Below are 22,914 nucleotides of genomic sequence, written 5' to 3' on the forward strand. Positions count from 1 at the left end.
GCTGTGATCTCTTGTGGCCACTTAAATAGTTTTGTTCTTGATTGCTAGTCCTATATATGATATATCATTTGCCAGATTGAACACAGAAATGAACATGTATAAATACAGAACAGCTTCTGTATTTAGTCCTTATAAATAAGAAAATTGAGGAACTATGATAGTACAAGTTAAGTTCATTAATCATTGGGGGCAGAGCAGATAGTGGTTGGGATTGTTTTTCTCAGTAGTTTACATTTGATGGCTGAACTTTTTTCTTTTTTTTCCGGTTTTTGGGTCACTCCCAATGGCACTCGGGTTACTCCTGGCTCTGCTCAGAAATCACTCCTCGCAGGCACAGGGGACCATATGGGATGCTGGGATTTAAACCACCGTCCATCCTGGATCGTCTTTGTGCAAGGCAAACACCTTACCACTGTGCTATCTCTCCGACCCCCTGAACTTTTAAGTTTGCTTTACCTGTTGCTTTTGCATTTTACTTGTCTGCTTCTGTATATTTAATGCCACGTTTGTGTATTCTTAAGAATTTTAATATCCATAATCTCAAGGGAAGAAATGGAATCTGATTCACCCTTCCCCACACACAAACATTAATATGGGATGGGGCAGCCTCTCAAGCAGTACTATAGGTTCTACTCTTGATAGGGTCAGAGAAAGCAGCACTACTTTGGCCCTGTGAGTGCCTGGAACCATTGGGCTGTCCTGGTCGGGGGGTTAGAGGACGACATACTTCCATATATAACTGATGATGGGGTGGGGAGTGGACATGGATGCATGTAGTGCTGGAGATTGTCCTTGGCTCCGGATCTGAATGTTTGCTGTTTTGGGACCACACCCAGATGTGCTCAGGATCACTCCTGGCAGTGCTGAGGGAACCATCTGTGGTTCAGGTGACCATATCTGGGTCAGCGTCTGCAAGGTAAGCATTTTAACCCACTGTGCTTTCTGTTCCGCCTTGCCAGGATCTGGAAATTTAGGGAGGAGGCCCACACCTGATGGTGCTCAGGGCTTACTTTTGTCTCTGCACTCGGGGATAATACCTGGTAGTGTTGGGGCCTGGAGGAGGACCCTTCGGGAGTACTGGTGATTGAATCTGGGTGGGCCCTGTGCAAGACAAGTCATTGAATATCACTCTGACCCTCAATATCAGTAAGATGAAAGAACCCACTGTGTTGTAAAGCATGTCAGCAATTTTCTTTTAGGATACAAAAGTCAAATATTTGGATGATTTGATTTTTAGGGTTAAAGTGTTCAGAAGTTGAGTGTCATATGCCTTTTAGAAATATATTGTTCCAGAGAAGACAGGAAGGGCAGCTTGGCCATGCCTTTTGTCTTTGAGCCACACTGCTGGTGCTTAGGGCTTACTCCTGGCAGGGTTGAGGGCCCATATGGGCTGCCGGGGATTGAACCTGGGTTGGCTGTATGGGCCTCTAGTCATGCCTTTTAGATGGGTCTGTTAGTATTTTTATTTTGGGGCCACACCCGGTGATGCTCAGGGGTTACTCCTGGCTATGTGCCCAGAAATCGCCCCTGGCTGGGGGACCATATGGGACACTGGGGGATCGAACCCTGGTCCGACCTGGGTCAGCCATGTACAAGGCAAACGCCCTACTGCTGCGATATCACTCTGGCCCCTAGATGGGTCTATTAGTATAAAAGTTTTGGTAGTTTTTAAATGACCGAATTTTAAGTTGCAATAAGGTATAGGTGAAGTTTTTCTTTTTCTTTTTGGATAGGCCTCATTCTATCCTTCAGGAAAGATTTCTGATGGCTTCTGCTGGTAATTCTAGAGAAATACGGGGGCTTCACTAGACATTATTCTCATGCCATCATTCTGTCCTTTGATTTTTACTTCGCTGGCTTTTTGGGCTGTCTTCTGACTTGAAATCAGTCCCATTGGGGAGACAGGGCTGTGCAATATGCTCATTCTTAATGTGAGAACCATTTCCCAGAGCTTGAATCCCTTCTTCAGTTGGGGTAGCTTTATAGATCACTTTTGTTTTATCTGAAATGTAAAAAAGGAAAACAGTCGTCAGTATGAAATTAAGAATACTAAAGGCGGGGCCGGGAAGGTGGCGCTAGAGGTAAGGTGTCTGCCTTACAAGCGCTAGCCAAGGAACGGACCGCGGTTCGATCCCCCGGCATCCCATATGGTCCCCCCAAGCCAGGGACGATTTCTGAGCACATAGCCAGGAGTAACCCCTGAGCGTCAAACGGGTGTGGCCCAAAAACCAAAAAAAAAAAAAGAATACTAAAGACAAGTTGTGTTTTACTTCAGCAGCTCTAATGGTAGTATAAGTCATGACATACATTAGAATATGGACTTATCCAGGGCCAGTGCGGTGGCGCAAAGAGTAAGGCATCTGCCTTGCCCGCACTAGCCTAGGATGGACCGTGGTTTGATTCCCCGACAGCGTCCCATATGGCCCCCAAAGCCAGGAGTGATCCCTGAGTGGCAGCAGGTGTGACCCAAAAACCAAAAAAAAAAAAAAAATGGACTGAAAAAAGCTGAAGCCACCTTTAGCTTACAATAGAGTAAGGGAGTTCATCTTATATCTTGGCTGAGAGTGGGGGAAAGGAAACTTTTTCCATCAGATGCATTTTGTAGTGCCTTTTTTTTTTTTTTTTTTTTTTTTTTTACGGGGGCCATACCCGGTGACGCTCAGGGGTTATTCCTAGCTGTGTGCTTAGTAATCGCCCTTGGCTTGGGGGACTATATGAGATGCCACCAGGGGATTGAACTGTGTCTGTCCTAAGCTTGGCTGCGCAAAGCAGGTGCCTACGGTTTGCGCCACCACTCCGTCCCCAAATGATCTTTTTTTGATTGTTTTAGGTTTACGCCCAGCAGCGATCGGGTTATTCCTGGCTCTTATGCTCAGAAATCACTCCTGGCAGGCTTGGGACCATATGGGATGCTAGGATTCGAACCACTGGCCTTCGCATGCAAGGCAAATGCCCTACCTCCATGCTATCTCTCCAGCCCCCCTCCCCCGCCCCAATGATCTTTTTTGTTTTGTTGTTGTTTTTGGGTCACACCAGCAGGCTCGGAGGAGGACCTTAAGGGATGCGGAGATTCAAACCAGGTCTGTCCTGTGTTGTCCATGTGCATGGCAAACCAATTACCGCTATGCTATTGCACCAGCCCTGACATTTCGTAGTACATTTAGAGTGAAGTTTTTTCTATGTCTTCAGAGGCATATCCTTTAAATCAGTGGTCCTCAGATTTTTTAAATGGGACCAGTTCTCTATCTTTCAGACTTTTGGATTATAGCTTAAAAATTTTTTTTTGAGGGGCCGGAGAGATAGCATGGAGGTAGGGCATTTGCCTTGCATGTAGAAGGACGGTGGTTCGAATCCCAGCATCCCCTATAGTCCCCCAAGTCTGCCAGGAGTGATTTCTGAGCATAGAGCCAGGGGTTACCCCTGAGCGCTGCTGGGTGTGACCCAAAAACAAAAAAATAAAAATTGTTTTGAGCAAATTTCTACACACACTGCACGTGATATAATTTGAAATTAAAAAAGGGGGGGTTAAAAACTATTTAAAATGAAGAACAAGTAAAATTACATCAACAAACACAGTATTTCAATGGGAACTATGGGCCTGCTTTATGACCCCTTCCTTAACGGAGACTGAAAGGAGGAGTCAAAGGAGGTGAGTTGGAGAGTGGTGTACATCCCACACACATGCATTGATGGCCTGGGGCTAGTTGGCAGCTAAGGACAAGCAGCAGCAGCAGCAAAAACACCTAGTGGGCCTCAGTTTGAGGACCCCTACTCTTAATAGCATGATGACTCCTAGTATATCCCGGGAGTGAAATGCAAACCTGAGAACCTGGTGCTTTAGAAACTATTGGCTGTGTCTGTTTTTTTGTATGTCTGGCAGTTTTTTTGGTATGTTGTATGGCACACGTTGTATGGCAGGAGCACCAAATTTCAGTGTTTTTCAGGTTTTGTTTTGTTTTATTTTGTATTTTGGTCATACCTGATGGTGACCAGGACTTACTCTCGCCCTGTTCTCAGGAATTACTGTGGCAGGCTCAGGGGGACCTTTATGGGGTTCCAGGTACTGAATCAGTGGGTCAGCCACATGCAGCACAAATACTCTACCAGCTACTGTCATTCAATACTCCACTGTAGTATGAGACAAAAGCTTTGAAAGTGGGGCCGAAGTGATAGCACAGCAGTAGGGCGTTTGCCTGCACACTGCCAATCCTGAACAGACCCAGGTTCAATGTCCAGCATCCTATAGGGTCCCCCAAGACTGCCAGGAGCGATTTCTGAGTGCAGATCCAGGAGTAACCCCTGAGCATCGCCAGGTGTGGCCCCAAAGCAAAAAGATTTAAAAGTGGTTTGGGAGTATTTCAGATACTTAATGATTCCTCTTTGGCTTCTTGAAAATTAAGATTACTATTTCTAAATATCTTGCTATTATAAGATACTGAATTCTAGGAGGCAAAATGGTATTATTCTCTGAGGGTTTTTTTTTTTTGTTTGTTTGTTTTGGGCCACACCTGTTTGATGCTCAGGGGTTACTCCTGGCTATGCGCTCAGAAGTTGCTCCTGGCTTGGGGGGACCATATGGGACGCCGGGGGATCGAACCACGGTCCGTCCTACGCTAGCGCTTGCAAGGCAGACACCTTACCTGTAGCGCCACCTTCCGGCCCCACTCTCCGAGGGTTTTAAACCAATCCCTGGGATCTAGAAGTGTCATTTTTAAGTGACCTTCAAATAAGTTTATGGGAAACAGTATATTCTCTTTAGTCTTTTGTTCAAGTATGTTATGTGCTGCAGTGCCTGGAATATAGTACGAAGTATGGTTTTCTGGTCTTTATTTTTTTGGTTTTGGGGTCACACTCGGCAGCACTTGGGTTCTTCCTGGCTCTAAGCTCAGAAATCGCTCCTGGCAGGCTCAGGGGACCCTATGGGATGCTGGGATTCGAACCACTGTCCTGCATGCAAACGCCTTACCTCTATGCTACCTCTCCGGCCCAGTTTTCTGGCCTTAAAAAGAATTGTTAGACTTTGAAGAATTTCACTTTCTTGGTGTTAATGGTAGTAACATCTACTTAAATTTTTTTTATTATGCAATTGTTTGTTCGGAACCTTTTTTGGTTTTGTTTTGTTTTTGTGTCACACCCGTCAGTCCTCAGGTTATTCTTGGCTCTATGCTCAGAAATCTCTCCTGGCAGTCTCGGGGGGACTATATGGGCTGCAGGGATTTGAACAATCATCTGTCTGGATCGGATGCGTGCAAGGCAGAGGCCCTACAGCTGTGCTATCTCTCCAGCCATGGATACCTTTTTTGTAAAAATTCTGGGTTATGAGGCTGCATGGCTTTAATAGCTTTTCCCCTTAGATCAGGGGTCCTCAAATTATTTAAACAGGGGGCCAGTTCACTGTCCCTCAGACCATTGGAGGGTCTGACTATAGTAAAAACTTACGAATGAATTCTTATGCACACTGCATATATCTTATTTTGCAATGAAGAAACAAAACAGATACAAATACAATATGTGGCCCGCGGGCCATAGTTTGAGGACCACTGCCGGGTTACCATTGGTTCCAGGACTCTGACCTGGTTTTATACATTTAGCCTTGAAGAGGAGTGCAAATGTAGTGGAATCTTGTGAATAGAAGCCTTTGGCACTGCTAATTTCACAACTATCTGAAATCTATCTTGAATCCTCATTCACTATTCTATATAGTTTATCTAGGTAAGTCAGTCAAAATTGAACTGAAGCGATAGCACAGTGGTAGGGCATATTTGCCTTGCACGTGGCCTACCCAGTCTGACACAGGTTCAATCTCCAGCATCCCATAGAGTTCCCGAAGCCTGCTAAGAGTAGTTTCTGAGCACAGAGCCAGGAGTAACTAACCCCTGAGGGCTGCCACGTGTGGCTCCAAATCCAAAATAAATTAAAACTATCCCCTTATCCTCTTTCCTGATACTAAAAGAAAAAAGCAGCAAAAATTACTTTCAACCAAAGGCAGTCTCCCTCCATAATTGATTCAGCTCTGCTAGAAGACAGTGGAATACAGTTAGGACAATAGCCTTGGTGCAGCCTGAGAGATAGGGCATTTGCCTTGCGTGCGGCCAACCCAGGATGGGTCTGGGTTCAATTCCCGGCAATTCCGTATGGTCCCCCAAGGCTTCCAGGAGCAATTTCTGAGCGCAGAGCCAGAAGTATAACCCGCAAGCGCCATTGGGTATGGCCCAAAAAACTAAAAAAAGAAAAAGAAAACAAAAGTATCCTTGGCTCTTAGAGTTCCGGTCCTTACTATGTTCTGGTCTTACTTGGTTCAGTGATTTGCTAAGAGTTCAAGTATGATCCAAAAGACTTTTGCCAGCATCTTGCTGAAAAAAATCAATCAGATTGGGGACTGAAGATATAGCATCGAGGTAGGGCATTTGCCTTGCATGCAGAAGGACGGTGGTTCCAATCCCGGCATCCCATTTGGGCCCTTCCCCCCCCCCCCCCCCCGAGCCTGCCAGGGCGATTTCTGAGCGTAGAACCAGGAGTAACCCCTGAGCGCTGCCGGGTGTGACTCAAAAACCAAAACAAAAAAAAAACATTTAAGGGAGTAGAACTAGAGGAATGATTGCAGTACTCACTGTTACTCTTGGAAGGCTTGATTTTCTTATAGAACCTATATATGGCAATGATGAGAAGTCCTTCTGCAAGCTGGAAAATCATGTAGAGCAGCGGGAAGAAGAAAAGTGGTCCAATGACTTCAGGTGGGAAGGTCACGTTGAGGATGGTGGAGCACAGTTGAATGTTCTGGAATCCAGTCTCCATGCTGACAGTGCGCCTGCACCTGTGTAGGTGGAAAACAACCCGTGTACTTTAACAGAAGACACGAAGCATGGCCTTAAATGCTCTTCAGATAGTCTTTTCTTGGGGGGGGGGGTTTGGGTCACACCCAGCAGTGCTCAAGGGTTACTCCTGGCTATACACTCAGATATTGCTCCTGGCAGACTCGGGACCATATGGGATGCTACCTCCATTGCTATCTCTCCGGCCCATCTCTTCAGATAGTCTTAAGGCACTGAGCAGTCCAGCACATATGCCATAGTTTCAAGGGAAAAGTTGACTCATTTCTTAAAATTTTATTGAACCTTGTAGCAGGTTGATGGCAGGAAGTTTTGTGAGAATTTTGAGTAGCATGAACGTGTTTTGTAAAAATTACCGAATTGGGCCCGGAGAGGTAGCACAGCGGCGTTTGCCTTGCAAGCAGCCGATCCAGGACCAAAGGTGGTTGGTTTGAATCCCGGTGTCCCATATGGTCCCCTGTGCCTGCCAGGAGCTATTTCTGAGCAGATAGCCAGGAGTAAACCCTGAGCACTGCCAGGTGTGACCCAAAAACCAAAAAAAAAAAAAAAAAAAAAAAAATTACCGAATTGAAATTTGGAGAAATAGATGGATATGAAAGGAAGCTATGAGCCATATATTTATTGCCTTATATTCAGGACAATTAAGTTCAGCATTAGGAATGCTTGAAAACTGTGGGGCCCCAGTATTGCCTAGTTTCTATTTGGAGGTTTTGTGGTTTTTTTTTGGGGGGGGGCATACCCAGTGACGCTTAGGGGGCTACTCCTGGCTATATGGTCAGAAATTGCTTCTGGCTTGGAGGACCATATAGGATGCCAGGGGGAGATCGAACCCTGGTCCATCCTAGGTTAGTACATGCAAGGCATGCATCCTACCGCTTGTGCCACTACTCTGGCCCCTCTATTTGAAAGTTTTAATGAATACGATGCTTTAGTAGTTGACTTCAGTGTTGGAGACAATACAGGGATGTGGTGTATTTATGGTTTGATCTGTTCCCTGGGCCCCACCTGGTATGCAAGCCTTCTGCCCCCAGATTTCTGTTCATTATCTATTTTGGGAACACATTCTCCTGGATTTGCTTTCCATTTTATGGATTCAAGAATGGAATTTTTTTTCTTTTGTTTTTTGTTTGTTTGTTTAGGAGTCACACTGGGTGACTTCCTGGGGTTCCTCCTGGTTCTTCAGCCAGAAGTCAAGTTCAGGGGACCATGTGGGAGGTCGGGATTCGAACCGTAGTTTGTCTGGGGTTAGCTTCATTCAAAGCAGTTGCTGTATCCATTACACTATACTCACTCTAAGAATGGAATTTTTTTTTTTTTTTGGTTTTTGGGCCACACCCGGTAACGCTCAGGGGTTACTCCTGGCTATGCGCTCAGAAGTCGCTCCTGGCTTGGGGGACCATATGGGACGCCGGAGGATCGAACCGAGGTCTGTCCAAGGCTAGCGCAGGCAAGGCAGGCACCTTACCTTTAGTGCCACCGCCCGGCCCCAGAATGGAATATTTTTACTTCACTGTGCACATGCTAAAATACTCTCAAGGAGCTGAAGAGATAGTACAGGGTTATGAACACCTGAGAACTTCTGGCTGTGGCTCAACCTGTGGCCCCCCCCCCAAAAAAAAAAAAAAAACCTCACAGGCCCACTCATTCCTCTAAAACAGAAATCTGGCATAGCGCATCGTAACAACTACGTCATTGTGCCTTGGTTATTAGATGTATTGTTCTGCCATCGGATTGACAGTGATCACTGGCTTACTGACATTATGGATTATATCTTAGATTAGCTTGTTTTGTGGGAATAAAGGGGAATTCATCTAATGTTTAGATTAAATGATAATGTTAAATTGGACTGCTCTTTATCAACAAAGTTCATGAAGTTGAGAACCACATCAGGTTCTCAAGCTGATTTCCTCCCCAATATGAATTGGAATAAAATTACGGAGAGGGCCTACTCCTAGTTCAACTCTTGAGTGTCCCTGAGCTAAAATGACATGCAAGTGTCATTGTCAAGACTTACACCTCAACAGAGAAGGTAAAATAAGAAAATAGTAGCAATACTGTCCTGGTGACATGGAGCTCAGAGGTTACTCCAGGCTCTGCTCAGAAATGGCTCCTGGCAGGCTTGGGTGACTGTATGGGATGCCAGGAATAGAACCCGGGTCTGTCCCAGGTTGACCGCTGTGCTATCTCTCCGGCCCCTCTTGGGTTATTTCTGTTTCAGTATCTTTCCTCCCAAGTATTTCTACAGTTTAGAATTCCTTGTTTAATGTATGGATTTGAACACATTGCTAGAAAAATGTATTCTCTGTTTTTTTTTGTTTTTTTTTGGGGGGTGGGGTTTACACCCGGCAGCGCTCAGGAGTTACTCCTGGCTCTATGCTCAGAAATCACACCTAGCAGGCACGGGGGACCGTATGGGATGCCGGGATTCAAACCACTGTCCTTCTGCATGAAAGACAAACACCTTACCTCTATGCTATCTCTCCAGTCCCGAAAAATGGATTCTTTAAATCAGACTTTTAACCTTGGACTCAGGGAATACCTACCGCTCATTGAGGCGGAAGAGAGCAGAGAGAAGGTAGCCCAGCAGGAAGCCAGTGCAAGGCATAATGGCGGAGATGGCCAGGAATTGTGGTGTCATAATAAAGATGATGGTGTTTCCCACGTTGAGGACAGAGAGCACGATGACAGCCACACTCAGCACAATGGTGATGATTGTTCCTACCTGTGAATGATGACAAGGATAAAAGGTCCTTAAAAATAACTGGTATCTTTGGGGCTGGAGAGTTAACAGCAGGTTGGGCACCTGCATTGCACATGGCTGACCCGGGTTCAATCCCTGGCATTCCATGTGGGCCCTGAGCCCACCAGGAAGTGGTTCCTGGGTGCAGAGCCTCGAGGAACCCCTGAGTACTGCCAGGCGTGGCCTCAAACCAAACACAAAAACCCTATTTTTGAGATCTGTATGAGCAGCTAAAAACAATTCAGGTTACTATGGACTTGGCCAAGCACAGCTTTTCTTTTAGTTATTGCTGAAGCTTGTATATTCCTATAATGCTGCCAACTGCTGTAAATATTTTTGGAACATGGTTTTTCCTTAGAACATGTCATACTTAAAATTCCTATTATAGGGGGCCAGAGAGATTGCACGGAGGTAAGGCATTTGCCTTTCATGCAGAAGGTCGATGGTTCGAATTTTGGCATCTCACATGGTCCCCTGAGCCTGCCAGGAGCGATTTCTAGCATAGAGCCAGAAGTAACCTCTGAGTGCTGCCAGGTGTGACCCAAAACAAAACAACAAAAATCCCTATTACAGGTAAGGATTTCTTTTTTTCTTTTTTCTTTTTCGGCCATACCCAGTGATAGTAAGGGGTTATTCCTGACTATGCACTCAGAAATTGTTCCTGGCTTGGGAGACCTTATGTGACGCCAGTGGATCGAACCGTGGTTCGTCCTAGGATATTGCTCCCAAGGAGACGCCTTACAGCTGCGCCACCACTCTGGCCCAGGATTTCTATTTTTGAATGAATTTTACATGCAGAAGTTACCAAGATTCATTTGAAGTGAAACTGATAAACATGATGGGTGCTGTCAAATCATGGTACATAATAGTTCAATATATAATAATAAGGATCTGGAAAAGGATGGACTTGCTTTTGAGGGGGAGGCACACTCAGCAGTGCTCGAGTTACTCCTGGTTGTGCATTCAGAAATCACTCCTGTCAGGCTCAGGGGACCATATGGGATGCCGGGAATCAAACCCAGGTCTATCCCAGGTTGTCTGCATGCAAGGCAAACGCTCTACTGCTGTGCTATCACTCTGGCCCCATGCACTTGCTTTCTTGAAGTGACCTGCGAATTGGCTATAAAGGAAGTCCATAGGAGTTTCAGGAAGTAGTATGGGCACTAAGAGGATCAAAACAATACAGGGCTTGGTGTGGGGAGCCTAGCTAATGAAACCTAGAACATAGGACACCTCAGTAATTCTAATCTGGTCACCCACGTGACCAAAGGCGCCCATGCCTTGAGAACAAAGGAAATAGACAAATACTTAAGTAATTCAAAGCAGCTTAATACATCCAGCCAGAAAGAAAAATATAGAGCCACTTGTCTTTGTGTTAGCAAAAGGTTACTAGGATTACAGCTGATGTTTTATTTGTGCTTGCTGAGTGGAATTTGTGGGACTCTGTTTGGATCTTGTGTTTTCTATATAAACTCTCTTAGTATAAACATGTGCTCAGGTCTACCTCTTTGCCCCTCCCTATTACCTGCCCCCAGCTTATGCTAATGAGTGCTCACAGTTGTAATTGGTGGAAAACTTGTAACACCCTCTGACGTATTTCAGCCCTTAAAAGCTGATGCCCCCCCCCCCCCCAGCAATAAATCCCTTTTTGAACAGCATGCGTTGTCTTGAGGGCCCTTCTTACTAATTTCTCTAGTTCTTCTTTACAGGTCGGTTCTGCTCGAGTGAACCCACTAATAACTAGCAACCTTCATTTCCACACCCCCGAGGGTCGGGGGGACTCCCACAGGAGGTTGCAGCTTGGGGCCAAAGCAATAGCACTGCGGATAGGGTCTTTGCCTTATACACTGCTGATCCAGGTTTGATTCCCTGTATCCCATACTGTCTCAGGCTGCGAGGTGTGATTTCTGAGCACAGAACCAGAAGTAATACTCCCTGAGCACCACTGGGTGTGGCCCCAAAACAAAAAAGAGCAGGTCTGTCTTACCCCAGTTAAGTTGTAAAAACATTGCTTTAAATATTTAGATTTGAATAGTATTCAAACAAAACTGAATTAATTTACAGTGCATTTCAAAATTGCCTTTGGTATATTTAAGAGGTTACAGTGTTAGAATTTTAAACACTTAGCCATACAGATGTTTCAAAGAGCAGTTAAATAATATGTCTATATATTTGGGGTTGGGGTGGTAGCACAATCATAGGGCATTTGCCTTGCATGTCACTGACCCAGGACGGACACAGGTTCCATCCCCTAGCATCTCATGTCCCCCAAGCCAGGAGCAATTTCTGAGCGCAGAGCCAGAACTAACCCCTGAGCACCGCCGGGTGTGGTCCCCTCAAAAAAAACATGTCTGCATTTTAGAAAATTAACACCCTACTCCAAACAAAATACGTGCATAAGTTTAACAAACATCTGGGACCAGGGATATAGCTCAAAGAGCTAGTGCACTTGCTTTGCATGTAGGAGGCCTAGATTAGATCCCTACCACAGGATGGTCTCTCAAGCCCTTCTTTGACATACCAAGAGTAGCCTTTGAACATTTTTGGATGTGATCCAAGAGCCAAAAATTCCAAATTAAGACTCTTCATCCAAAGCAAAATTCTCCATGTTATCTTGGAATGGTTATGTGTATTGGCTTAGCTTCCAATACACATGTGGCATTTTAACATTGCTATTTAAGAGATGCTATTTAACATTTAACATTACTATTTAAGAGAATTAGAGTACAAGAATTGGAATCCATTTTATCACATGCAGTTCAGCATTATGTTCACAGTAGTCTGGTAACATTTTTCAACTTCATCTGTTTTTTTTTTTTTAAGGTTTATTCATTAATTGATTGGTTTTTGGGCCACACCTGGTGGTACTCAGGGTTTACTCCTGGCTCTGTGCTCAGAAATCACTCCTGGCAAGCTCGGGGGACCATATGGAATGCCAGGAATCGAACCAGGTCTGTCTTGGGTCAGCCGCATACAAGGCAAATGTCTTTTTTTTTTTTTTTTTTTTGTGGTTTTTGGGTCACACCCGGCTGTGCTCAGGGGTTTTTCCTGGCTCTGTGCTCAGAAACTGCTCCTGGCAGGCATGAGGGACCATATGGGACGCAGGGATTCGAACCGATGACCTTCTGCATGAAAGGTAAACGCCTTACCTCCATGCCATCTCTCCGGCCCCAAGGCAAATGTCTTACCGCTGTGCAATCTCTCTGGTCCCCAACTTCATTTTGTACTTGTGGTATTTTGTACCTGGCTCCTAACTTTTCACAAGTATTCATGTACATTCCAACCCTACAAAGTGTACAGAAAAACATTTGTTTGCATATACAAGGAATGAAACCAACAGCAAAGGCCGAATGACTGACCTGAAACCCTGCGCTGATGGTAGTGGTATTCCTGTCTGCCTGTGACTCATTCTTACCTTGATGACATAACGCACATATTGTGGCCGTTTGGCGTTGAGGACGATTCCTATGGTGCAAGGAATGAGAACCAGGACCAGTGATGTTATGATGCCTTTATAGGGGACCTTGTCCTTCATATCTCCTTCGTAGATCCCCCTGGAGTAGAGGTACAGGAGGAGGGGCATCATGCCCAGAGCAAAGAAGGTCGAGCAGGTGGTCATAACAATGCTGGGTGGGAGACAGGAATAGATAGTACAGAGCCATTAATGAAGGTGTCCATTGAGTGCCTGCCATGTGTTAGACACCTCGACCTCAGTATTTTTTTTTTCTGCCTTTCGGAGTTAAGCATACTTGCTGCAGAGGGGCCTAGAATTGTGACTTGCCAGGGTCATTTAGGTAGTAATGACAGGCAGGATTTAGATCCAGGCCAGTCAAACTCTTCCAAGAAGCCATTCTGGTTTCTACTGTAAAGAACATTTTTTTTTTTTTTTTTTTGGTTTTTGGGTCACACCCTGTGATGCTCAGGGGTTACTCCTGGCTATGCGCTCAGAAGTTGCTCCTGGCTTCTTGGGGGACCATATGGGACGCCGGGGGATCGAACCGCGGTCCGTCCTAGGCTAGCGCAGGCAAGGCAGAGAACATTTTGCTCTGTGCACTTGCTACCAGCACAGCCAGTTTTTAATTTTTTTTTGTTTGTTTTGTTTTAGGGCCACATCTGATCATGCTCAGGGGTTACTCCTGGCTATGCACTCAGAAATTGCCCCTGGCTTGGGGGACCATATGGGACGCTGGGGAATAGAACCTCGGTCCGTCCGAGGTTAGCTGAGTACAAGGCAAATGCCCAACTGCTTGTGCCACAGCTCCAGCCCCATCAGCACAGCCAGTTTTAAAGAGATTTACTTTGATGCTAGCAGGATTTTAGAAAAGCTCCTTGCTGACGTACCTACTGGCACCTGGGGAATGGCTGCACAAACTGCCTTTTCTTACTGAGAAGGTAAAAGTGAAGAGCCTTGGGGCCAGAGAGATAGCATGGAGGTAAGGCATTTGCCTTGCATGCAGAAGGTCAGTGGTTTGAATCCCAGCATCCCATATGGTCCTGAGCCTGCCAGGAGTGATTTCTGAGCATAGAGCCAGGAGTAACCCTTGAGCACTGCCGGGTGTGACCCCCCAAAAAAAACGTGAAGAGCCTTGGAAGCCAGAGACCTAGCACAGTGAGTAAGATGCTTGTCTTGCACCTGGTTGATTGGATTCAATTCCCAGCATCCTATAAAGTCCCTAAGCATTGTCAGTAGTGATTCCTGAATGTAGAGCCAGGATGAACTGCTGAGCATTCCCAGGAACTGGGTGTGAGCCATTACCTCCCTTGCCAAAAGAAAATGGAGTGTTTTTCTTTCTGGGGAGTTAGAATGTGAGACAATATTTTGACAGCAGTGGCACAGGAGGAACAGTCAAATTCAAACACCATTCAAAGAAAAAAACAAAGCAGTGGAAACAAGGAATTTATTTACTGAATGACCCTAATGGTGGAGCAGAAAATTAGGTAACAAGAGTTAGTCAACTTTGTGGAGAACTCGAGATTACATGGTCATTGACCTGCCTGTCCTGAATAGTTTCCCTAGCACTAAGTCTCATGTCTTTACTTTGGGGTTTATCCTTAACATTATTTACATTAATAATAAAAATCAGACCCTGAATGATAATCTCAGCAGGTTTGTTTGCATAGGCAAGACACTGCTAACAAGACTGATCAAGGGGAAGGAGAGAGCACAAAATAATACAATTGAAAGTCTGTATGGGAGCCAAAGAGACTACAAAAGGCAGGGAGCTATGAGAAAGATGATAGAGAATTTTCTTTCATGTTAAAAAAAAATAAAGCTAAATCATAACAAATATAAGTTCTAGGCTGACTAACATTGCCCACGTGAAAAACAGAACTTTAAAAATGCAAAGGAATTTTGTGATCTTGAGGTCAGTAAAAGATTTCTTAAATTCCCCCCACCCCAACGAGAAATCTTCAAGAAAAAAAAATATTGGTAAATCTGACTAAATTAAAAGAACCATAAGACATTATTAAAGTGTAAAGTTAGGGCAGGGGAAATAGCAAGGAGGTAGGGCATTTGGCTTGCATGTAGAAGGATGGTGGTTTGAATCTGGCATCCTGTATGGTCTCCTGAGCCTGACAGGAGCAATTTCTGAGCATAGAGCCAGGAGGAACCTCTGAGCACTGCTGGGTGTGACCCCCCCCCCTCCAGAAAAACAAAAAAGTGAAAAGTTTGAGTGCTTTAGATAGCAAAAAATAAACAACTTGAAAAGTAACAAGAAAAACCACCACAGTTCCAAGAAAAATGGCATATTCTGAAAGGACCCTTAAATGGCCAATAAACATTTGAAGAGGTGGCAGACACAGAAGGAAATGTGATCCACTTGACCCACACTGGGTGACAAGGGCTGAAAAAAAAACACCCCAGCTATTCCAAGCATGGGTGCAAATGTGGAGAAAGTGGTTCTTTGACCTCTGATGTGGGGAATGCATGTTCAGACTTTATATGTATGTCTGTATGTATGACTTTCAGACTCACCTGTGAGTGAATCCAGTAAGACAAGTGAGCCACAGGGATGGTTGCCAGTAGAAGAATGACTAGTTGCTATTTCTATGCTTGTACAACATCAAGAAAGCCCTTTTATCAAGCTATAAGTATAGCATGGTAGAATTTTGCAAAACACACAGAGCATCTTGTTTGGACACAGGTAGTCAGAATGGGGGGCCAGGGAGACACTACCTAATTCTAAGATATTTCCTTGGGGATAGAGGTAGGGGGTGAAAGTCAGACCATACAGGGCCAAGTATTATTGTTCTCTTTTTAGGAGAGAAACTGCAGATGACGTGTGGGCCTTGGGTGGCCTTGAGCCGAGGATACATGCTTACTTTGGCCTGTTGTGTCAGGAGTTTTGGAATTTGCTCTGGGACTTGGTGTGCCCAACACAGGCTGATGTGCAGGACAGTGTCTGACTTCTTACCTGTGTCTGTAACTATTATGTAGTCCTCACAGGACCCAGAGGGACAGGTGGGAGGTGACTTGTCCACCTCTGAGGCTGGAGCCTGCTCATTACCATGGTGGACCTGGTTGCCTGGGTGGGTGCCGGAAGGGGGAACTGAGCATGCTCAGTTCCTTAGCTTATAAGTGCTGCATCCTCCATGCTTTTGGTCATTCGTGTGTATGCCTGCTTAAGGGATGGCTTTTGAGGCTGTGTGGGAGGTAAAAGGGGACACTTCTGGAAACACCCGCATCATAGGTCTGGGATGGGAGTGAGGTCCATGGGTTGTCTAGAGTGGTCCCCACAGCCATTGGTTCTCATCTCAATTCCATACAGGGCAGTGGGTGGGAGCAGATGAGCCTCAGGGTTTTCTGGGGTGCCATTGACTTCCTGTGTGATCTAAGTGAGCCGTTGACTGGGAGCATACTTTCTCTTGCTGTGGGTCACCCACATTTTCAGGGACCCCACTTCGTGGTACCCACAGGCAGAAACAATCATTCCTGTCTGCTGCAAGTTCACTGAGGGACCCGCTTATGGAATGTGAGGGGCGGTGTCTCCACTAAATCTGACTACAGCTCCCTTTGTGGGGGAAGAGGGGAGGAATGGACCAGCAGGTAGGTGGGAAGTGGGCCATTGTCCAATAGTGGCCTTATAGCACCGCTGCTGGCACTTTGACATGCTTGTGTCCTTCCATTTCTTTTGTTATTTTGGGGGGTCACACCCAGTAGTGCTCAGGGGTTCCTCCTGGCTCTATGCTCAGAAATCACTCCTGGCAGGCTCAGGGGACCCTTTGGGATGCCGGGATTTGAATCATCGTCCTTCTGCATGCAAGGCAAAAGCTTTACCACCAGGCTCTCTCTCCGGCCCCTGAGTGTCCTTCCATTTCTAAATGAGTTATCAGTATTTTAAAACATCGAGATCTAATATTTTAAAAAGTGGAGTTGTGGGGGGCCGTAGCTATGGCACAACGGTAGGGCGTTTGCCTTGTACGTGGACAGTCCGCTGTTCGATCCTCCGGTGTCCCGTATGGTTCCCCTAGCCAGGAGTGATTTCTAAGCGAATAGTCACGAGTAACCCAACCCCTGAGCATCACCGGGTATGGCCTCCCAAAAAAAATGTGGGATGCAGGGAGCAGTAATGGGGTAGGGTTTCACAGAACATCATGGTGGAGAACACCAGGTGGGCTGCTTCCCTACCTGCCATTTTAGGGGAAACTGTGTGTCCAGCCAGTCTAGCCATTTCATTCATGGTGTTTGCCTGACCCTGAAGACATCTGTATGTGAACTGTTATCAGCCTCCCACCTTCAAACCTTGCTAGTCTAAGTCTCAGTTTCTTCATTCTAGTTTGGGGTTCTTGAGCTAGAGAGATAGTACAGGCATTAAAGAACTTGCCTTGCAAGTGATCGACTCTAGTTCCACACCACATATAGTTCCCTGTGCACCGTTAGGAATGATCCCTGATGATTGACACCAAAAGCAAAAACAAAAACAAAAAAACAAAAAACCCAACCAAGGGGCTGGAGAGATATAATGGAGGAAGGGCATTTTCTTTGCATGCAGAAGGACGGTGGTTCAAATCCCAACGGTCCCCCGAGCCTGCCAGGAGTGATTTCTGAGCATAGAGCCAGGAGTAACTCCTGAGCGCTGCTGGGTATGACCCAAAACAAAACAAAACAAACAAAAAAACCCCGAAACCATAAATATTTTTCAAAGGCTCTCCCTGCAGGAAGTGGAATGAGGACTCTGCAGGTCAAATGCTTGGTACATTGTCAGGCGTTTTTTGGGTCCAAAATTCAAGGTCTTACACATGCAGAGGAACTACAGTTGAAATTCAGATTCTACCAGCACATTCTGGTATGTGCTAAGGGTCACGCCTGCCTGCCAGTAGGGTCTGTGACAGGATTTATTGTGCAGGGAGTTTGGCTGGCCAGGGCAAATAGATAGAAGTAGATAGAAGTGACAATTCTCAGATGTCCAGACAAGACTGTTGAGCAAGAGAATCTGAGGTCTGAATTGCTGGAGTCTCAACTGTTGGGGGGGGTGGGATTTACAGCCCCTCAAATGCAGGCAAGATTGTCAAATGCAGGCCAGACTGGAGGGATATGACGAGCATGCACAGGCTAAGATGGGGCATCTGGTCACTCACTACAGAACTGCCCTGAGGTCTTTCATGCTGCTCATTCTTTTCTGCTGCCCAACAATGCCCTGAGAGCACCCTGGGCTCCCATTCGCAGTGCCCCTGCTAGGCCAGCATGTGATGCCTTCCAGGTTTCTCCTGACCCATAGGCTGCAGTGCAATAAAACTCACTCTGCAGTTGACCTGTGTCCCTGGGTGACATCTCCTGACCTGGCTCTGCAGTAATTAAAGGTGCTTCTGTGTTCGGCTTCCACAGTGATGTTTGGAGCCAATCTGTCTCCCCTTCCAGATCGAGGGACTCCAAGCAGGCCACCTGCCCACCTCTTTGGAGGCTCTGGCTTAAATCAGCACCGTAAGACCTTACTCAGACTTCACCTGAGACCCTGCTTGCAGTAAGGGGGATCTCTAGGAAGTTTCCAGGCATTTAAATACCCCTGCTCCTACCAATAGCCAGCATAAACTGTGTGGTGTGGGAGGGTAGCCTGCATTGGTGTCCACCTCACCATCTCTGGTTCCTCTCTCTGTGACTTTGGTCATAACAGTGCCTGCCCCCCACCCCAGCCCCCTTTTCTCCTCACCTACCTGAGATTCATGTCCCCTCTCACAGCCAGACTGAAGATATTGGACAGGTTTCCCCCCGGAGAGCAGCCACAGACCAGGATGGCTAAAGCTTCAATGTTGTTCAGCCGGAAGATCTTGCCCAGGGCAAAGGCTGTCAAGGGCATGACTCCATATTGTGCCACCAGTGCGATGGTCACCCCTTTGGGCTTCCAGAAGTGAGCCTTGATCTTGCTGTACTCCATGGTGCAGCCCAGAGAAAGCATGATAATGAGCAACATGATCACCAAGATGATGCTCAGAGCCAGGTCTGTGGGCCGTTTGCCAAAGTTGGGTGGCAGGGTGAAGTTGAGAGGTGCAGACGTGTTGAAGGCCTCCATCCTGTGCCTCCAGGACGCAGCCCACTGTGGCGCCTGCTGCCTTCTCCCCCCTGTGCTCTCTTTACTGGTGCTGTTTTCAGTTACTTCCCAGGGCAGAGAGCTGCAGGACAAACCTGGCTCTGGGCAAACAGCTAGATTATGCAACAGGAGTGCAGTTTCTCTGGCTGCTGCTCAAAGGGGACAAAGCCCGGGGCCTTATCTGTCCCATCTTCCCAAGGACTCCACCTCCACGACCTTCCACTTTCCCCTGGACCACTCAGGCCACTTCTGGAATAAGAGGGTATTTCCATCATTCCACATTGAGCCTTCCCTGCAGGCAATCTGGGAAGACCGGATGGTCCCTGCAATTCAGTCCTTTATGCCCAGAGAGTTGCCTTCTGCTCCCAAACCCACAGGCTTACTTTACCTTTCCTTGCTGGGTTTCCAAATGGGCACTGATTTAAGAGGAGATACATCCAGAGATCACCTCCAAAGATGAGTCAGGCTGTGTGGTTCCTGCTGGAGAAATCATGGTCTTGTGCTTCGGCAGCCCATATACTAAAATTGGAATGATACAGAGAAGATTAGTATGCCCCCTGCACAAGGAGAAACCATGGTCTTCCCAGATTTGGGTCAGGTCCACAGCTGGGAAGGCCAAGGGATGTTGCCCCAAAAAGCAGCCCCGAGGGGTTTGGAGAGTGGTTAGGGGCCTTGGTCTTGCATACAGCTGATCCAGGTTTGATCCCTGGTATCCCATATGATTCCCCTAAGCACTGCTAAGAGTCTGCACAAAGTCAGGGGAAACCCCTGAGGTTAGATCTAGGAGTAACTTGAACACTGAGCCAGGAGTAACAACTGAGCACTGCTGGGTGTGGTCCAAAAACAGAATAAAAAAGACAACCCCAGGGCTGGAGAGACAGCACAGCAGCAGAGCATTTCCTTTGCACACAGCTGATCCAGGATGGATGGTGGTTTGGCATCCCATATGCTTGCCAAGAGCAATTTTTGAGTTCAGCGCCAGGAGTAACCCCTGAGTGCCTTCAGGTGTGACCCCTCGTCCCCAATAAAAAGGTAGCCACAAGGAACCCCTGGCTGTCAAGCTTTGCTTTTGCCTACACTTCATGCCACCAGCCTAAGAGTCCTGTGGCTTGCAGAAGAGGAAGCAGAATATAAGGTCTTCTGATTTCCTCACTTTCTCAGACTGGCTGTGAGTCTAGGAGCAGCCACAGTAACTAGAGAACATCCGCACCAGTGTACAAGGCCATCCTGCATTTCCCCCTTATGCCCTGACTCATGGGACCCACATAAGAATGAACTCGAGTATGAGGCAGAGAAACAGAGTAGGACAAGTTTATCAAAGATGACTGTCCATTCAAGAAGCCAGGTGCTGGTGTCCTGAGAGGACTAGCAGCCTTGCTCTAAGAAAGATGTTTCCGAAAGTGAGGAGACACACTCCTAGGGGCCACAGGTGGGCCTGCACCTGGAGCAGCACTGTTTCTTCACATTTCTTCTTTATGTATATAGAGCAATAGGCAAATTCATTAGAAGTAGAAAATTCATGTATTTCGGGAAGGAAGGAGGACTCGGTGATTTCCTGCAGTCATGGTACTATTCAGGTTCTGACCATACTTGGTTGTTTCTGGGGGTTGTGACAGCCACTGCAGATTGTCCTGATGCTGGTGAGTGTTGGTCCTTTGTGGAAGTGTGGTGAATGAGTAATGGCGCTGAAGTCATCCTACAATCTGTTGGATTACTGGGTCTTACCCTACTCAATATTCATACTCTACCCTAGAGTGTGATCTGGTGATTGGACTACTGAGTCCCTCTCTACTTGGTATTCCTTCTCCACCCTAGGGTGTGGTCTGGCTCTTGATTTAAAAATAAAGCCTAGGTTTTAGGAAGGCAGAGGCTCATTGTTCACTAACCTTTCTTTCTTAGGAGCAGAAGGCTTGTGTAGTGGTATTGGTGTTGGAATTCTTGAACCCATTCTTGCACTTTTTCACTGTGTGGATTATTTCTGTGTAGATCTAGATCCACATCTCTCCAGGTCCTAGTTTTGGAGCCTGAGGCTTCCCTCACAGATGATGTCTGAACAGGGACCTGTAACAGGGACTCTGCCGTCAATTGGTGAGATGTTAAGTTCATGGCTTCTTATGTGGATTTCACCACTCTGCATTTTTAAAACTTTATTTATTATTGATACTCTTAGCTCTGCACTCAGAAACCACTCCTGGCAGGCTGGGGACCATATGGAGTGCTGGGAATCAAACCGGTCCCTCCTGGGTTGGCCGCATGCGAAAGGCAAATGCCCTACCACTGTGCTACCTCTCTGCCACCCCATTCTGCATTTTTAAGCTTATGTCTATTTTGTTCAAAGTGGTGACAAAGGCTTTAATTTTGGTTGAAGGACCAAGCTTGGCTTTTCCTCATAAAAACTGCATTAGTGGTGGCTTTTTTTTTATTCACACTATTGTGAAATGCAAAAACTGCGAGCTGAATACTCTAACCTTGCACTAAAACTTTCTCAAGCGATTTGTAATGTTTCTGAAAGGCCTGTAAAGCCAAAAATTAGAAAGGCATTTCTGGTGATTACACGTGGTCAAGCCCAAAGCCAGTAGAGTCTCTACTCAATGATATTGGCTTAAAAAGTGAATCAAGTGATATTAAAATGGCCCAATCACGGGGCCGGAGAGATAGCATGGAGGTAGGGCATTTGCCTTGCATACAGAAGGACGGTGGTCCAAATCCCAGCATCCCATATGGTCCCTAAACCTGCCAGGAGCGATTTCTGAGTGTAGAGCCAGGAGTAACCTCTGAGCGCTGCCAGGTATGACCCCAAAACAAACAAAAAACAAAAACAAAAGGCCCATCAGAAGGCAGATCTGTAAGATTCTTACCCCACCCCACAGTTTTTTAGAGAACAAACCCACATCCCCCACAAGGGCTAGTTATTATGGAAATTGGTACTAACACAGAATCAGAAATGAATTCTCCCCATCAAGAAAACAATTTTCAACCTATGAAGGTTTAAATATGGATTACCTCAATCGATTTAAGAAAGCATGCTTGGTCCTCTCCATTTTTTGTTGAATTTCTCGGTACCTAGAGTGATGGTGGGTGTTGGACCCATCAGAACTTCAACGTTGTAGCAAAGGCTTGTTTGAGTGCTTCTAAATATTTACAGTGGAAAATGTGGATGTCTGAAAACTCTAAGAGTAAAATTAATATCCTATATCACTCTGGAAGTATCATTGCAGGAGTCTCATTTTTATGAGATGCTGATAGGAGAAGGAGAGTACACAGAATTAAATAAGCAGAAAAGGCTACCTTGTGCTGTTTTCAGACTTGTCAGAGAACTTGCCTTGAAGGTTTGGGGAAAAGATTGTCTCAGAAATTGAGTGAATGGTAGTTATACCATCTGTGCTCTTAATATATTTGAAACTCTTCTTCTACGATGGCAAGAAGGTGAAAAAACTACAATCCTACATGTACTTTCCTTTAGAAAATCTTGACTTATCACAGTACATTACAGACTAAGAACAACCACAAAAATTACAATTTATTCTCTGTTTTGAATCATTACAATGTTTTTTGTTTTGTTTTGTTTTGGTTTGGTTTTGGTTTTTGGGTCACACTCAGCAGCAATCAGGAGTTACTCCTGGCTCTATGCTCAGAAATCGCTCCTGGCAGGCTCGGTGATCAAATGGGATGCCGGGATTTGAACCACCAACCTTCTGCATGCAAGGCAAACACCTTACCTCCATGCTATCTCTCCAGCCCCTGAAACATTACTATGAAATGGAAAAGGGTCATTGCACAGCATATTGTAAAAATACAGCAAGAAAACGATTTATAT

General features: G+C 45.9%; 1 protein-coding gene and 1 non-coding gene across 2 annotated transcripts; one reads left to right on the forward strand and one right to left on the reverse strand.

Annotated features, from left to right (window-relative positions):
• Positions 1 to 1,763: 1,763 nt before the first annotated feature.
• SLC10A1 (solute carrier family 10 member 1) lies at positions 1,764 to 19,123 on the reverse strand. The gene is given in 7 exon segments (XM_049770548.1): positions 1,764 to 1,919; positions 1,922 to 2,002; positions 5,035 to 5,037; positions 6,612 to 6,814; positions 9,374 to 9,552; positions 12,986 to 13,196; positions 18,724 to 19,123. Coding segments are annotated over 7 exon segments (1,068 nt in total). The 5' UTR covers positions 19,080 to 19,123; the 3' UTR covers positions 1,764 to 1,884.
• A 473-nt stretch (positions 19,124 to 19,596) lies between these two features.
• On the forward strand, positions 19,597 to 19,701 carry LOC126004885 (U6 spliceosomal RNA). The gene has a single exon (XR_007494110.1). It is a non-coding gene; the product is annotated as a U6 spliceosomal RNA (small nuclear RNA).
• Positions 19,702 to 22,914: the final 3,213 nt, after the last annotated feature.

This window comes from Suncus etruscus, chromosome 3, assembly GCF_024139225.1.
Source record: "Suncus etruscus isolate mSunEtr1 chromosome 3, mSunEtr1.pri.cur, whole genome shotgun sequence".
NCBI classification, from domain to species: domain Eukaryota; kingdom Metazoa; phylum Chordata; class Mammalia; order Eulipotyphla; family Soricidae; genus Suncus; species Suncus etruscus.